General features: G+C 48.6%; 2 protein-coding genes across 3 annotated transcripts; both read left to right on the forward strand.

The window, feature by feature from the left end:
* The first annotated feature begins 4,338 nt into the window (after positions 1–4,338).
* Positions 4,339–7,278, forward strand: Cenpb (centromere protein B). The gene has a single exon (XM_051183353.1). It carries the CDS (start codon positions 4,354–4,356, stop codon positions 6,508–6,510), a length of 2,157 nt encoding a protein of 718 aa, XP_051039310.1. The 5' UTR covers positions 4,339–4,353; the 3' UTR covers positions 6,511–7,278.
* A 2,173-nt stretch (positions 7,279–9,451) lies between these two features.
* On the forward strand, positions 9,452–13,588 carry Spef1 (sperm flagellar 1). 2 transcript variants are annotated; one of them, XM_051183354.1, is made up of 8 exons: positions 9,452–9,996; positions 11,305–11,416; positions 11,890–12,046; positions 12,222–12,261; positions 12,386–12,443; positions 12,633–12,756; positions 12,862–12,965; positions 13,188–13,588. In XM_051183354.1, the coding sequence occupies exons 1-8, from the start codon at positions 9,888–9,890 to the stop codon at positions 13,471–13,473; spliced, it is 990 nt and encodes a 329-aa protein (XP_051039311.1). In that variant the 5' UTR covers positions 9,452–9,887; the 3' UTR covers positions 13,474–13,588. The 2 variants fall into 2 exon arrangements, with proteins under 2 accessions (XP_051039311.1, XP_051039312.1); XM_051183355.1 differs by having other exon boundaries at positions 9,453–9,996; positions 12,862–13,331.
* The last annotated feature ends 2,546 nt before the right edge of the window (positions 13,589–16,134 follow it).

Consider the following 16,134-nt stretch of genomic DNA (forward strand, 5'->3'; position numbering starts at 1 on the left):
AAGACAATCTCCCCCTCCCCCACCCCAGTAGTAGCATTATACATTTTTATCCTCCAAAAAAAAAATATTTTTTTTGTATTTTAAAAGACTTAGAAGAATATGTATAATTTTTCAAGTAATTACAAATACAGTTTGCAGTTGTTGTTTGTTTGTTTGTTTTGAGACAGGGTCACATATAGCCCAGGCTGACCTCAAACTCACTGAGGAGGACCTTGAACTTCTGATCCTCCTGCCTCTATTTCTTGAGTACTGGGACTACATACATTTTCAATATAGCAGTCCCTCAGATGACTAAGTGGTGTTAAGGGCCCAGCAGTCCTATGCTGGGTGCATACCCAAGAGTAATGAAAACATGGCTGTCTAAAACTTTGCAAACGTTTATAGCAATATTAATCACAGCCAAAAGGTAGAAATAACCCAAATGTCCATCAACTGATGAATGGATAAACAAAACGCTATTATTAAAAGAAATAAGACATAAGCTCAAATTATTACCCATGTGTAAAACAGATGAACAACCACAGTAGATTATGGTTCCTCACTTTTGTTTGTGTTTTTGTTTTTCCAGACAGGGTTTCTCTGTATAGACTTGGCTGTCCTGGAACTTACTCTGTAGACCAGGCTGGCCTGGAAGTCAAGTGCTGGGATTGAAGGTATGTGCCACTACTGCCTGGCTGCCTCACCTTCTTTTAAGGTGAAGAAAACATTCTAAAATTGACTTGTACTGGTGGCTGTAAGCTGTATACTTTGGGTGAATTGTACAGTTAAAGTATATGAACTATATCATAAAGCTTTGTTATCTGAGAGAATACAGACAAGTTGAACATTCCTTTTAGGACTCTCAGATCTGGAAGTCTAGTGACAACCCTATAGTTAGATGTCTTCCATCCCACTAACATCATCTGTTATACTCCCTTTCAGAGCCCTCCTTGATGCCACAGAATGGTACTTACACAGCCATTCCCAATAGATAAACATATATATGCTTCTGGCATAGCCATTTCCAGACTTCTGGTCTGCCTGACAGTACACAGTTGTTATTTTTACCTTCTCTGAAATGACCTTTCTCCTGCCATCTATGTGGGGCTCTAGGATCACCATGTCCCGTAAGCGTCATCATCCCCTGTTAAGATTATTAGGGATGCCACAGTCCATCTGACCTTCTGTTGGTCCAGGCTACCTGGAGCTGCCGAACAGGTTTCATACCCATGATGCTTATCTTGCCCATCCTTCATGCCCATCGGCAAACTTTCCATTCTCCTTTCCTTTTTTGTTTTAATATGTATGTAAGTAAATATGCAAATATACACATGTGTTTTGTTTTATTTTTGAGACAAGTTTCACTATGGAACTCTGGTTATCCTGGAGCTCACTATGTAGATCAGGCTGGCCTTGAACTCACAGAAATGCACCTGACTCTGTCTCCCAAGTGCTGGCATTAAAGGCGTGTGTCATTATACTTAGCTTAGAAGGATAGTTTTTATTTATATCTTGGGTAAGAAAGTCCTCTACATAAGACACAAAACAAGAAGCAATAAAGCAAAATATAGCCAGAGTTGCCTACTTGGAGATTACAAGTTGTCTCTTATCTAAAGGATATTCTAAGCTAATACACAAGTAGCAACTGAAGGAAAAAGATGCAATACACTTATCAAAGACTTTATGTTCAGAGCACATGTAGAGGGTTTTTGTTTTGTTTTGAGCTGATTTTTTTTTTTTTTTTTGAGAAAGAGTATTATTGGGTAGTTCTAGCTGTCCTGGAACTTGCTCTGTAGACCAGACTGGCCTTAAACTCATAGACATCTGCCTACCTCTGCCTCCCAAGTGCTGAGGTTAAAGGCATGTGCCACCACTGCCTGGCTACTTGTAGATTTTTTTTAAACATCAGGAAAGTAATGGTTGGGGTGGGGGATGCATGTGATTGGCATGCAAGAGGCCCTAAGTTTGATCCTTACTGACACAGAGAGAGGGGAAAAGACCAGAATGGAAAATATGGACAAAAGCTGAGAATCTCAGGATCCAATATGCACATGTGCTTGTAAGTCACATTCTGTAATATGTTTCTTATTGGCTAATGAATAAAGTACTGTTGGCAAATAGGAAAGCAAGATGGGCAGGACTAGGAGACAAGTAGGATTCTGGGAGATGTAGTATAGGAGAGAGTCAAGATGTAGGAACTTGAGAGGTAGAGGTCGGGACCCTCTCTTCAGAAACATAAGACCACGTGCAAACACTTACATTAATAGAAATGGGTTACTATTTACGACAGAGCTAGCCAATAAGAAACACTAGTAACAGGCCAACAACTTTATATCTAATGGAGCGTCTGTGTGTGTTATTTGGGGCTGATGTGGCTGTGGGACCAGGCTGGCAGGAAAACTGCTGGTAACACACAAGGAATGGGAAGTGTGTGTCCCTGGCCTTACTGAACACCACACAGACATGATTTCTGATTTTATCTTCATCAGCTACTCATGAGTGTGTTGGTAATTTCTAGAGCCCTCAGCCTGGATGCTCCCAAGACACTTCCTTGGTTCTCTTTGTTTCTTGGCCCGAAGCTTCATCTAGCCCCAGATCTTAAAGACTTTTTTTTTTTTTTTTTTTCTGAGACAGTGTTTCTCTGTGTAGCTTTGTAGACCAGGCTGGCCTCAAACTCACATAGATCCAACTGTCTCTGCCTCCCAAGTGCTGGGATTAAAGGCATGCACCACCACTGCTAGGCGATCTTCAAGACTTTTAAAAACATGGTAACTGCACTCATCATGTCTTCCCAAGGGCTCAAGGAGGTGAAAAGATTTTAAGAGCCAGAGGTGATAGGTGATTTCAAGGAAGCAGTGTCTTCCAGACACACAGGATTAATGTACATATGAACTCACAGTATGCACAGGGCCTGTACAAATTCAAGCCAGACTGGGTCTTAGCACTGAGAGGGTGAAGTGGACATAGGTCTCACCCGAAACAAGAAGCTATCTGGAATTGATACCCACTGGCAAAGGGAAAATCAGTTTTCTCCAGTGGAGTCACAAACCCCACGCCCAGGAGTAGTTGACCAACACAAAATGAACTCAGTGGTATTTTTGTAGAATTTTTGTCTCGTTTTGCTTTGTTTGGACTTTATTTTATTTATTTATTTATTTATTTTTGTCTTACCAGTCTTTGGCTTGTTTATTTTGTTTTTTGTTTTATTTGTTTTTGTTTTTGTAGGCCTTTCCCCCTCCCCATTTCTTCGGTTGTCTGGTATGGTGGAACATGCCTTTAGGCCCAGCATTGAGGAGACAAAGGCAAGTGAATCTCCACGAGTTCGAGACCAACCTGGTCTGCATAGAGTTCCAAGCCTACCAAGGCTACATAGTGAGACTCTGCTCAGAAATTAAAAAAAAAAAAAAAAAAAAAAAAAAAAAAAGGCAAGCACTACAATGCCCACACTATCTTAAGGGCTCATCACTTTCATGTGTTTGGTCCTCCAGAAAGTTTTTGTTTGTTTCAGGTTTTTTTTTTTGTTTGTTTTTTGTTTTTTGTTTTTGTTTTTTTTTTTTTTTTTTTTTTTTTTTTTTTTTTTTTTTTGAGACAGGGTTTCTCTGTGTAGCTTTGAAGTCCTGGAACCAGCTCTGTAGATCAGGCTGGCCTCAAATTCAGAGATCTGATTTCCTCTGCCTCTCCAGTGCTGGGATTAAATGTGTGTGCCACCACTGCCCAAAGAAGTTTTAAGATTTATTTGTATATATCCATATGTACATGCATATTTCTGTAGTTGAATTTATGGCTACATCCATGGGGGAAAAACAGTGATACCCAGGTGTTATTGGTGTTTTTGGATTGTGGATTACATGAAGTTTAAAAACGTCTTTAGCACCATCAAACGGATTTAAATGTCATGTTGTCTTTACAATAACCTAAACGTGTATCCAACCATAGAATGGCTTTCTCACATTTGGAACCGTATACACCATTAAAGTACATATTAGGTGTCTGGGGGTTAGGCCCAGCACATAAGAGCATTGGCTGTTCTGGCGGATAATCAAAAGTTTGGGTTCCAGCACCCACACTGCAATTCACAACCACCTGCAATCCCACTCTAGTCTGACGCCCTCTTCTGTCCCGCGGGGCATCTGCATGTAAGTGAGCATACACACAGGCACACGTATACATGCATAAAGACAATTACTTAAAAAGAAGCACATTGGCAGCGGTATTTACACACACTGAAAATCCTAATCTCTTGACGCCAGTCAGTCAAAACGCAGTCTAAGCAGCCTGACGCCAGTTGGCCGAGTCTGGAGGAAAGAGAAGCAGCGAGAGCATCAAAACGTTCTTGTGCATCTGTCCAGGTGTCTGTGTGTTTTGTCTCGGCAGATGACCTTTCCCGCGCGTGGCGAGGCGCACGGTCCGGGGCCTCAGCGCCCCCGGCGGCGGGTCCAGGGAGCGGCGCGGGGTAGGGGAGGCGGCGCCCAGCGTCCCCGCGCTTCCCGCGAGATCCCGCGCGCGCTCCGCCCCGCGCCGCGCCGCGCTCCCCGCTGGGCACGTCCTGCCGCCCGCGCCGCCCGCGCCGCTTGCCACCGCCCGCTGCCGCCCCGCGAGCCGCTTTGTCTCGGGCGGGGCGCGCGGAGAGGCCGCCAGGTGCCCCCCGCCGCGGGCCCGGGCCCCCCGCCCCGGGGCGGCGACGGCGGTGCCGGGCCCCGGGGCGGAGGGCGCGCCGGGATGGGCCCCAAGCGGCGGCAGCTGACGTTCCGGGAGAAGTCGCGGATCATCCAGGAGGTGGAGGAGAACCCGGACCTACGGAAGGGCGAGATCGCGCGGCGCTTCAACATCCCGCCGTCCACGCTGAGCACCATCCTGAAGAACAAGCGCGCCATCCTGGCGTCGGAGCGCAAGTACGGAGTGGCCTCCACCTGCCGCAAGACCAACAAGCTGTCGCCCTACGACAAGCTGGAGGGGCTTCTCATCGCTTGGTTCCAGCAGATCCGCGCCGCGGGTCTGCCGGTCAAGGGCATCATCCTGAAAGAGAAGGCTCTACGGATAGCGGAGGAGCTGGGCATGGACGACTTCACGGCTTCCAACGGCTGGCTGGATCGCTTCCGCAGGCGCCACGGTGTAGTGGCCTGCAGCGGCGTGACCCGCTCCCGGGCGCGAAGCTCTGCTCCTCGGGCCCCAGCGGCACCTGCCGGCCCAGCCGCGGTGCCCTCCGAGGGCAGCGGTGGCAGTACACCAGGCTGGCGCACGCGGGAGGAGCAGCCGCCGTCGGTGGCTGAGGGCTACGCCTCGCAGGACGTGTTCAGCGCCACCGAGACCAGCCTGTGGTACGACTTTCTGTCTGACCAGGCCTCGGGGATGTGGGGAGGTGATGGAACGGCTCGACAGGCCACCCAGCGCCTTAGTGTTTTGCTGTGCGCCAACGCTGATGGCAGCGAGAAGCTTCCCCCGCTGGTGGCAGGCAAGTCCGCCAAGCCCCGTGCAAGCCAGGGTGGTCTGCCCTGCGACTACACTGCCAACTCTAAGGGTGGAGTCACCACCCAGGCCCTGGCTAAGTACTTGAAAGCTCTGGACACCCGAATGGCTGCAGAATCTCGTCGGGTCCTTCTGCTTGCGGGCCGTCTGGCTGCCCAGTCCTTGGACACCTCGGGCCTGCGGCACGTGCAGCTGGCCTTCTTTCCTCCCGGCACTGTGCATCCATTGGAGCGAGGAGTGGTCCAGCAGGTGAAGGGCCACTACCGCCAGGCCATGTTGCTCAAAGCCATGGCAGCACTCGAGGGCCAGGATCCCTCAGGCCTGCAGCTGGGCCTGGTAGAGGCCCTACACTTTGTGGCTGCGGCCTGGCAGGCAGTGGAGCCCGCCGACATAGCAACTTGCTTCCGTGAGGCCGGCTTTGGAGGTGGCCTTAATGCCACTATCACCACTTCCTTCAAGAGTGAGGGAGAGGAAGAAGAGGAGGAAGAGGAGGAGGAGGAAGAAGAAGAGGAGGAGGGTGAAGGGGAAGAGGAGGAGGAAGAAGAGGAGGAAGGGGAGGAGGAAGGAGGGGAAGGAGAGGAGGTGGGAGAGGAAGAGGAGGTAGAAGAGGAGGGTGAGGTTGATGACAGTGATGAAGAGGAGGAGGAAGAGGAAGAGAGCTCCTCTGAGGGTTTAGAGGCTGAAGACTGGGCCCAGGGAGTAGTGGAGGCCAGTGGTGGTTTTGGGGGTTACAGTGTCCAGGAAGAGGCCCAATGCCCAACCCTCCATTTCCTGGAAGGTGGGGAGGACTCTGACTCAGACAGTGATGAAGAGGAGGAAGATGAAGAGGAGGATGAGGAGGATGAAGAAGATGACGACGATGATGAGGATGGTGATGAGGTCCCTGTACCCAGCTTTGGGGAGGCCATGGCCTACTTTGCCATGGTAAAGAGGTACCTGACCTCCTTTCCCATTGATGACCGCGTGCAGAGTCACATCCTTCACTTGGAACATGATCTGGTCCATGTGACTAGGAAGAACCATGCCAGGCAGGCGGGAGTTCGGGGTCTAGGACATCAAAGCTGAGCTGATGGACATAGCTGTGCTCCAGCCCAGATGGGCAGTACCTGCCCAAGGCCAAGAGAACTCTGGGCAGCCGCTGGAGAAGTCCCAAGGCCTTCAGCAATGCTTTGCCTGGCGCTGAGACAGGCCCAGGGGCTAGGTCTGCCTCACTGCTATTGCCGCTTTCTCAGAGTCCTGTTTCCTCCCCATTAGTCCCTGGGTTCAGGGCACTGGGTGGGTGGGGAGCTGTCCGGTGCTACCACACCATGCCATCAGTGGGCTAGACCACAGCAGCCAGGGACGGGTCCTGGAAGCTCTTGGCCAGAGAGTGCCTCTCCCCCTGTCTCCCAACCAGGTCTTTGGTGGGGGGATCCCAAAGCCATTCTGGAAAGGGCTCCAGAGGAAGGTACAGCCTAGGCTCCCACAAAACTAGCAGCCCCCCCTCCTGCACCACTAGGCTGCCTGAAGAAGCACAGTGTAACTTAGGGCAGGCTCTTCAGCCTGCCTCTGCCTGCTTTTCACCTCCCTAAATCCCTTTCTCTAGCCCAGTCTTTGGCCCTTGGTTTTCTTTCCAGACTGGAGGTTTCCAAGAGGCCCTCTTGGGGAGTGACAGCAGGCACTTCCAATCTGGGCAGCTGCAGGCCTTGTGCCTCATCCTCTGCAGGTCCCCATCCTGGGCAGAGGGGCCTGGGGCTGGGCCCAGAGTCCAGCCGTCCAGGTGCTCCCTTCCCAGTTTGAATTCAATAAATCTGTCCACTCCCCTTTTGTGGGAGTGAATGTTTTAACAGCCAAGGATGCATCCTTCATGATCTGGGCTTGCGTCTATCTTGGGGGACACGTCCTTTCCAGGTTCCCCTTGGTTCTTGCTGTAGTGGGACATGGAAACAATATTTTGAGCAGATGGCCATGACTGGGGTGGCAGGTAGGGATACATCTAAAAGTTAGAGAATTCTGGGAAGGGAAGGTCTTTAACGTTACATCTTTTGATAGACTTCAGGAACCCTAACCTTAAATTCCTTTGATGTTACGAGATGCTTGGGTCACTGGAGTCAGGCAGTAGAGAGGGAAACAGTAGTCTGTTGGGGCAGATCAGGCAGTATGCACCTGATGACTGAGCCCACCAAAGCTAGTTAAAGAAAGTCCATGAAGGAGTGAAGAGGGAATGAGAAAAGCTTTGGAACTGCCTCAGGCCAGGATGGAGTTGGAGGGGCATACAATTGTTTTACCTTAAGAGGGAGTTCTTCAGGCTGCCCACGTGATTGGATTTTCAAGTCTGTTAGTCACCTTTGAGGACAGCGACAGGATGAAGTTGAAGTTACTAGGAAACATTGCACCTCCCATGAATTGGTAGCTCACTGTGCAGGGCCATTCCAGTCCAAAGGTGAGGGCATGTCCTTCTTTCAGAGCCCAGCCCCTCCCCTCATGGCTCTCCCTTACTGGGGCCCACAGGTTCCAGCCAGGGAAGACCTGAGCCGGGTAGGTAACTCTGAGTCCCAAACCGGTTTTCCCACCTTTCTTAGGGCTGGCATATTACCTCTGGTAATTTCCCAATCCCCAACATACCCCAGCCACCAAGTTCTCCCTACACTGGAATGTAAGGGGGTGGGGGATGGCCCAGTCATCCTTTGTGCCTTGTTTGTCCTGGGTGTGGTTCCTTCCCAAAAGGCTGGCCATAAATGTTTGGGCCTTTTGTATTTCTGACACTAGGGATTTCTCTCCAAGTCTTGAAAATTAGTTGCTGTTTTTTTTTTTTTTAATGCAAATTTTGTTTGTATTACTACTAGGGTAGAAGAACTCAGGGCCTATAGCAACCTAGGCAAGAGCCTCCCTGCTGAGCCAAACTTTCCCTCTTGAAAGTTTTGACACAAAGTCAAGCAAAGGAGTTGGGATTTCACTTGGCATCACCCCTTCCTCTAATTGGAATGCGGAAGGAGGAGACTAGAAAGCCTAGCCTACCCACTGGGCCTGCTCTGGAGAAAGTTGGAGGGAGAAGTGGCCTTTTCTTTAGATGCCCCTGGACAGTCTAGGTCCTTTATCTCAAGTACTAAGGCAAATCACTTTGATCTGTCTCCCACCAATAAGAACAGCTTCTACTGGTCCCAATGTTGAACACAAGCTGATGTTGATCGGGTCCTTTCTTTGTGCCAGGAGTCAAACACTCAGATGCCCTTATGAGGTAACAAAAACCACAACAAACAGGCAGAAATGTGTGCCCAAAGTCACATCATTAGCCTGTTGGAAGCAAACCTCCTCAGGCAGGGTCTAGAAGCACTTACTTTGTATTCCTTCATTAAGGAGGGACCTATGTTCCTACCCCTCCTGGTTGCAGAAATCAGTTTCCAGTCCATCATAGAATGGCCCTTTGGAGGAAGATGAGGGATGTGACAATGTCTATAGAAACTCTTGCTTTCATGTGTACAGCTGACTTCTAATCCCCAATCCCCATACAAATACAGGCTGATTATACTTTTTTTATATTTTGTAAATTTCTTTCCAAGTACATCATTGGGACAAGTAGATGGAAACTTTCTATATTACAATGGAGGAAATAGGATTAAGGAATTAAATGACTTGCCAATGTTCTCCCTGGGAATCTGTAACATAGTAAATGGCCCAGTAGCATACATTGCTGGGATGAGGAAATGGCAATGACCGTAGGTCTACAGGGCTTTGGGGAGGGAGCTAGTGAGGAAGCACTATTAAACAGTTTAGGGGCAGGAGAAGTGGTTTAGTGGTTAAGAGCACTGGCTGTGCTTCCAGAGGACCTAGGTTTTATCCCCAGAACCCACATGGTGGCTCACAACCATCTGCAACTCTAGTTCCAGAGGATCCAACACCTGTCTTCTGCAGGCACCAGGAACGCACATGGTACACAGATATTACGTACAGGTAAAAACCCATACACATACAAAAATAAAATGTTTTTAAAAATAGACAATTTATCATATAGTGTCGGTAGGTGTCAGATTAGCAGAATGCCCCTGCCTACCCCCAACGCTGTGGAGATGCTGCTTCCTTTAGGACAGAAGGGGACATAGTTGGTTTTGGCAAAGCCTAGAATGGGTCAGTGATTGGTCAGCAAGTGATGTGCACAGACAGGTGATGCCTTCTTGGGGACAAAGGAAGATAAATACAGCTAACTGTCCTTTCAAAGCTGGGGCCCAGGGGGAAGGTAATATGGAAAAACTACAACTCCCAGAAGTCTCTGTTTCCAGGCAAGTAGCGACGGTTGCTATGGTTTCGGAAAACAATATGGCTGCTCCCAGATGGGATTTGAGTCTGTGCGGAGTAGGGAAGTAAACGTAGATCTGAACGTTCTCAGTGGCGAGAGGAGGCACTTGAAGGGTCCTGGGGCTGGCATTGGGCTCTGCGGGGAACGGTGAGGCCTTGCCCAGGAGCCAATGGCAAGCAGCGTGGATGAGGAGGCTTTGCACCAGCTGTACCTGTGGATAGACAACATCCCTCTGTCCCGACCCAAGAGAAACCTCTCCCGGGACTTCAGTGACGGAGGTGTGCATTGTTGTGTGTTTAAAACATGTTCTGTTTTTATGTATCTGTAATGGATTTGTGTGTATGATATCATTTTTGTTATGTGTGTGTGTAGAATGGGGCAGGAGTGGGAATCTGTGTTTTGGAACTTGATCGTGGAAGTGTGCACTTGCATGTTTCTTCTATTCGTATGTGAACATGTATGACCATTATACCTTGTGTGCATAGAGTGTGTCTTTGCGTCTCCCTTCAGGGGCTTTAAGGACTAAGCTGTGTGTCTGGGTATGTATTTGTGAACCTATGCAGTCTGTCGTGTGTGTGTGTGCGTGTGTGTGTGTGCGCGCGTGTGTGTGTGTGTTAGAGTCTTGAATTCCCACCTCTACTACATTCCTGTGTCTCCCAAATTCTGAGACTATACGAATGTACCACCACTCTTGTTTGTTTTTAATGTGCTAGGAAGTCAAACCCAGGCATTATGAATGCTGTGCAAACATGCCACCAACTGAGTTACACCCCTACCTTGTGTTCTTTTGTATTGACACGTTCTGTCCTAAATGTACATGTGTTTGTGTGTGTGTGTGATTGTATGCTTTTTTTTTTTCTTCAGGATAGGCTCCTGTATTTGAGAAATGCATAGTTTGGTAGGCATTTTTATGTATATAATTAAGGAGGCTAGTGTATATGTGGTTCTATGTTTGTATGTATTCTATGTGTGCACCCATGTATGTCTGGCATTTATTTGTTCTTTGTGTCTATACATGTGTCTATATATTCTGCCCTAAAAATACCTGTAGAGGGGCATTTTTGAGACATAGAGTTGCTCTGTAGCTCAGAACTCATTATTTTCCTGCCTTCTGTGTGATGGGATGACAGGCATGTGCTACCACAGCTTGTTTATATGGTGCCGGGGATCGAGAGCAGCATTTTGTACATGTTATGCAAATGCCCTGCCAACTGTGCTACTCTTAGCACAGTAGGATCTTGTTTTTCTGCTTGTGTAAATCTGTGTTCTCCTGAGACGTGTGTGTGTGAGTGTGTGTGTGTGTGTGTGTGTGTGTGTGTGTGTGTGTTTGTTTGTATCCATCCTTGTGAATTCCTAGGATATGGCTGCAGACTTCTGTAGGGCCTTCTGGGAGATTCTCAGTTTTTTTGTGCCCTGAGCTAGAAAGGAAGATGCTATTTCTCTAGGAAATGTAGAATCTTGATGTGATCATTGATCTTGCTTTCTTTGTCTCCTTTTTATCAACCTTCCCTTCTTCTGAATTTCCATCCCTGCTCCTTGACCCATGCCCCTGCCTTTCTTGTCTGTTCCCAACTCTACTCCCTCAGTCCTGGTTGCAGAGCTTATCAAGTTTTACTTCCCCAAGATGGTGGAGATGCACAATTATGTCCCTGCCAACTCTCTCCAGCAGAAGCTCAGCAACTGGGGTCACCTGAACAGGTAGTAAAATCCCTGGATAGGGAAATAAACTCTGCAGCCCCTGCCTGCTTCTCAGCAGGGGTGCACTAGCCTCAAGTGCACCAGACCTTGCCTGGGGATGTAGAATATGTATGTATGTATGTATGTATGTATGTATGTATGTATTCCACTAATCTACATCCCTGGGTTAGTCCCTAACAATTCAAAATAAGACAAAAAAAAGCAACATCAACAACAAAACAAAAAACAAATAAATAAAAAACTTCCTATGTCTTGACAGGCAGGCTGGAACTGCTGTGGAGGACAACACAATACAGCAGAATCCATTTAGTAATAATTCAAGTAATTATTTTATTGGGATGGAAACTTCAAGCAGAGGAGGTTTAGATGTCTGTCCTTCCAGTCCCCTGGGGCTATGTCCCCTTCATTCCCATTGTCCTCCATTCATTTCCCCAGGACCCACTCACTCCACCCTTCTTGTATTCACTCCCTAGAAAGGTGCTGAACAAGCTAAACTTCTCCGTCCCTGATGACGTGATGCGGAAGATTGCGCAGTGTTCTCCCGGTGTAGTGGAGCTGGTGCTCATACCGCTGAAACAGCGCCTGGAGGAGCGGCAAAGGCGCCAGAAGCTGGGTGCTGGCTCCTTACAGGTGGTGTTGCTTGAACCTGCTGATTGGGGTGCAAGGGATGCTCCCCAGACAGTGGAGATGAATAGGAAGATAGGGGTGCCTAGCTAAGAGAACCCTACAGGATTGTAGAGGCAAAGCAGGGCTTGTTGGAGGCAGATGAGCCCAGGTTCACAGGAGATCACATCTGTTCTTTCAGGAGCTGGCCCCTCAGGATGGCAGTGGCTACATGGATATGGGTAAGGTGGCTTTCCCTTATCTCAGGAAAGCTTTCCCCCACATCCCTTTAATCGACTTTAGGGTCAGAGGGAGAGAGGTAATGGGGACTCCAGCAAGGTTACTCCTCCACTTGCTTTGTCTTAGGCTTGTCCCAGAAGGCTCGAGGAGACGGTGCTCCAGCCCTGGGAGGAGAGCAGCTCAGGTAAAGTTGAGAGTTCTGACTTCACCAGGCTTAGTAACTTGTCCACACAGACTAGTGTGGCAGTGCCTTGGTCTTTGGGGAGGTAGTGAGGCGGCAAAATGGGCAGGCCTGGTCACAGGATATGGGAATGACTGCGGGAAAGGAAGGGTGTTGATGCCCAGGCCTCTGCTAAGTTCCTACCCACCGCAGAGGGGGCCGGCCACAGGCGCCTCGACCCCCTGGGTATAACCAGGCGCTGCAAGGAGATCCAAGCTTCCTCCTTCAGATCGCTGAAAAGGAGCAGGAGCTGTTGGCCTCTCAAGAGACGGTGCAGGTGAGAAGGGGACATTGAGACCTAAGGGCAGCTTGAGGTCTGCATGGGCAAAACACCTGCAGGACAACAGGCCTTCTTGCTTGATGTCTCTGCGCCCCCACCCAGGTCCTGCAGATGAAGGTGAAGCGTCTGGAACATCTGCTCCAACTGAAGAACGTGCGCATCGATGACCTGTCCCGGAGGCTCCAGCAGGCGGAGCGCAAGCAGCGGTGAGCGGTGCCTGGGCTGCGGGGCTTCCCAGTACCCGCCGGAGCCCCGACACCGCGACCTACCCACTCACCTGCGGAGGCAGGATTGGGAGGGCGGAGCGAGCTGCTCACTCGCGCCCCCTGCAGCTGCGGCGCCAGGCTGCGGAGGGTTCGGGCGAACGGAGGGATGCTCAAAGCCGAGGCCTGGGATTGATCCTCCTTCTTATACTCCCTCCGGGCCAGGAGAAAAGACCACTTTTCACAGCCCAGAAAACCTGTACGAACACACGGCATGATCTCCCAAACCGTGTCCACTTTGAGGCTCCCAGCGCTGGGCCTGGAGAGGCGGTCCTCTGGTTCCCTTCTCAGCTTAGAGGATAGCGCCGACTCCATCCTTGCTAATTCTCCATGGCCTCAGACACTCGAGAAGCTACCCTCGGAAGCCGAGGGATTCTCTTGCCCCTCCTGGGTGCTTACTTGGGACCCATCACAGGGTTGGAGACCACAACAGCTGGAGAGGAAGGGATAAAGCGTTGAATGAAGAAGCCAGGAATAAGAGACATCCAGCTACACAATAGCCCTCCTAGAATGGAGTGATAAAAGGAGTGCCTGGGGAAGATAGGGCAGAGTTGTCTATTAAAGGTGGTGTTGTTGCACTTTTCTCTGTGCCTGCCTTCCTCCCCCCCCCCTGGATGGGTCAAGGGCAGTGAGTTCCTGCCTTGTCCTTCATCCCTTTCACCTGTCTCGTAAAGACCTTGTGGACCCAGGGCCGGTCTCATGTTATGGGTCCCACTGCTTATTAGATTGATGGTACTGCCTGGGGGCAGATTTTGTAAAGTCTGACAGCCAACCTCTAGCACTGGGTGACCCCAACTCTACCCCCCAGCCTCCCTCCAGTATCCTCCAACCTTGTCCAAACCCAAGCTGCAGACTTTCACCAATTGTGGCCACTTATGTTCCCACCCTTGCCCATGGACTCTCTTTATTTTTAGCTTTCTGTATGACTTTCAACTCTGTCCACACACTGATCTCAATCCTATGAACAGTGGCTACATGTCACTTGAAACCCTGACCAAGACACCCTGACCATGGTAAGACCTTCATTCTAAAGATCTGCTAACTGACAATAACACTGAACATTTGTAAATCCTGAGGTCGGGCAGTTCCATTCGCAGGCATACATTCAGCATATTGCATGGGAGAAACTATTGTACCCTTTGTTCTGGGAGACATACTACAACAATGATACAGAGCTGAAACGATGGGCTGGAGATGGGCTCAGCTGTTGAGAGCATTTGTTGTTCTTGCAAGGAGCTAGGTTCTATTCCCAGCACCCACATGGTGATTCACGTCCCTTCATCACTCCAGTTCCAGGGGCTCCAGCACCCTCTTCTGACCTCCATGGGCACCATCCCCACATGTGGTGCACAAACATATATATGAGCTTACAATAAGTGGAAAAAGGAAAAGAATTAAAAGGAAGTTATATCGGTTATCTATTACCGTGTAACAAATTGCTACCAATGTAAAGCCTTGAATCAATACAGGATTTGTCTTTTTTTTTTGGGGGGGGGGTCAAATCTGAGGACGGCTCAGTTGGATATTCAGCTTCCAGGGTGCTTACAAGGTTAAGGCTGAGGTGACAGCTAGAACTGTGACCTCATCCTCAGGCTCAAGCTCAACTGGGGAAGGAGGCACACTTTGTTAACAGATCAGTCCCTTGAGGGTTGTTGGGCTTCAGTGCTGACGATCATTGGCTTGTGACTGTTCTAATTTCCTTGACCATTTCCAGTATGGTAGCATACTTTAAATGTTTTTAAATTTGCATTTTACATTTAAGTATGCCTGCCACAGTGCGTATATGTTGGTCAAAGAACCTGAGATCACATAGTAGAAAGAGAAAATGAAACTGACTTTCACAAGATGTTCTCTGACCTACATATGTATCACAACTCGGATTGTGGCAAATGGCTCTATCCACTGAGCCATCTCAACTGGTGCCATGGTAGCTTGTCTTACCAAAGCCAGCACGTGAGAGTGGGTTAGCACACCAGTCATGGTAGTGCCTGCCTTGATCCCAGCACTTAGGAGGCAGAGATAGTCGGATCTCTGTGAGCTCAAGACCAGTCTGGTCTACATGGCAAGTTCAAGGTTAGTCAGGGCTATGTATTGAGACCCTGTTTCAACTAATTGATGGTTGTTGGTGGTGGCGCAGGCCTTTAATCCCAGCGCTTGGGAGGTAGAGGCAGGTGTTCAAAGCCAGTTTGGTCTACAGAGTGAGTTCCAGGACAGCCAGGGCTGTTATGTAGAGACTCTTGGCTCAAAAAAAATTTTTTTTTAATTAAAGGGCTAGAGCTAAGGGTCAGTGGTTAAGAGAACTAGGACTCACAACAGCCTGTAACCCCAGTTTGATTGGGGTATCAACCTCTGGCCTCTGAGGGCATCTGCACATCGGTGAATACTCACACATACACATCATCAGAAAGAGTTTTTTAAAAGAGTGGGTAGCAAGATGGAAATTACTACTATCTAATGTATCTAATGTAATCATAGAGTGACATCCCAACACATTTGCTATATTCTGCTTATTAGAAGCATGTCATGGGGTCCACATGTAGGGAAGAGTTATGCACTGGCATTAACATCAGGAATTGTTGGTGCTATTTTTTCTTTTGTGATCCTCCTGCCTCAGATAGACAGTAGACAAATTCTACTGTCTATTTTTCCTTTTATGGTAATGAAAGAACAAACTCAAGGGCAGTGGTAGTTTCCTTTGAGAGGAGGCTGAAGAGATTGAAGAAACTCAGTTTATGTTATTTGCAATGGTTTCATTCTTGGGGCAGGTTGGGGGGTTGTATATATGAATTATTTATGGAACCAATGGCTGAATGATATTAAGAATGTGCTGGGGACTGTATCTCAGTTGGTAGGATGTTTACTTAGTATACGAAAAACCCCATGTTCAATCTGTAGATCCACATAAACAAGGTGCGGTTGTCAATATCTGTAATCTCAGCACTTGAGAGACAGAGGCATGAGGACTGGGAAGACAATATTATCCTTGGCTACATAGTAAATCCATAGCCAGTCTGGGCTACATGAGGCCGTCTCTCAAAAAGAAAAGGTTGGGAGTTAGGGATTCTCTTAGTTGCTATAAGGAGACACCATGGTCAAGGCAACTTTGAAAAGA

Source organism: Phodopus roborovskii, unplaced genomic scaffold (assembly GCF_943737965.1).
Source record: "Phodopus roborovskii unplaced genomic scaffold, PHOROB, whole genome shotgun sequence".
Classification (NCBI taxonomy): domain Eukaryota; kingdom Metazoa; phylum Chordata; class Mammalia; order Rodentia; family Cricetidae; genus Phodopus; species Phodopus roborovskii.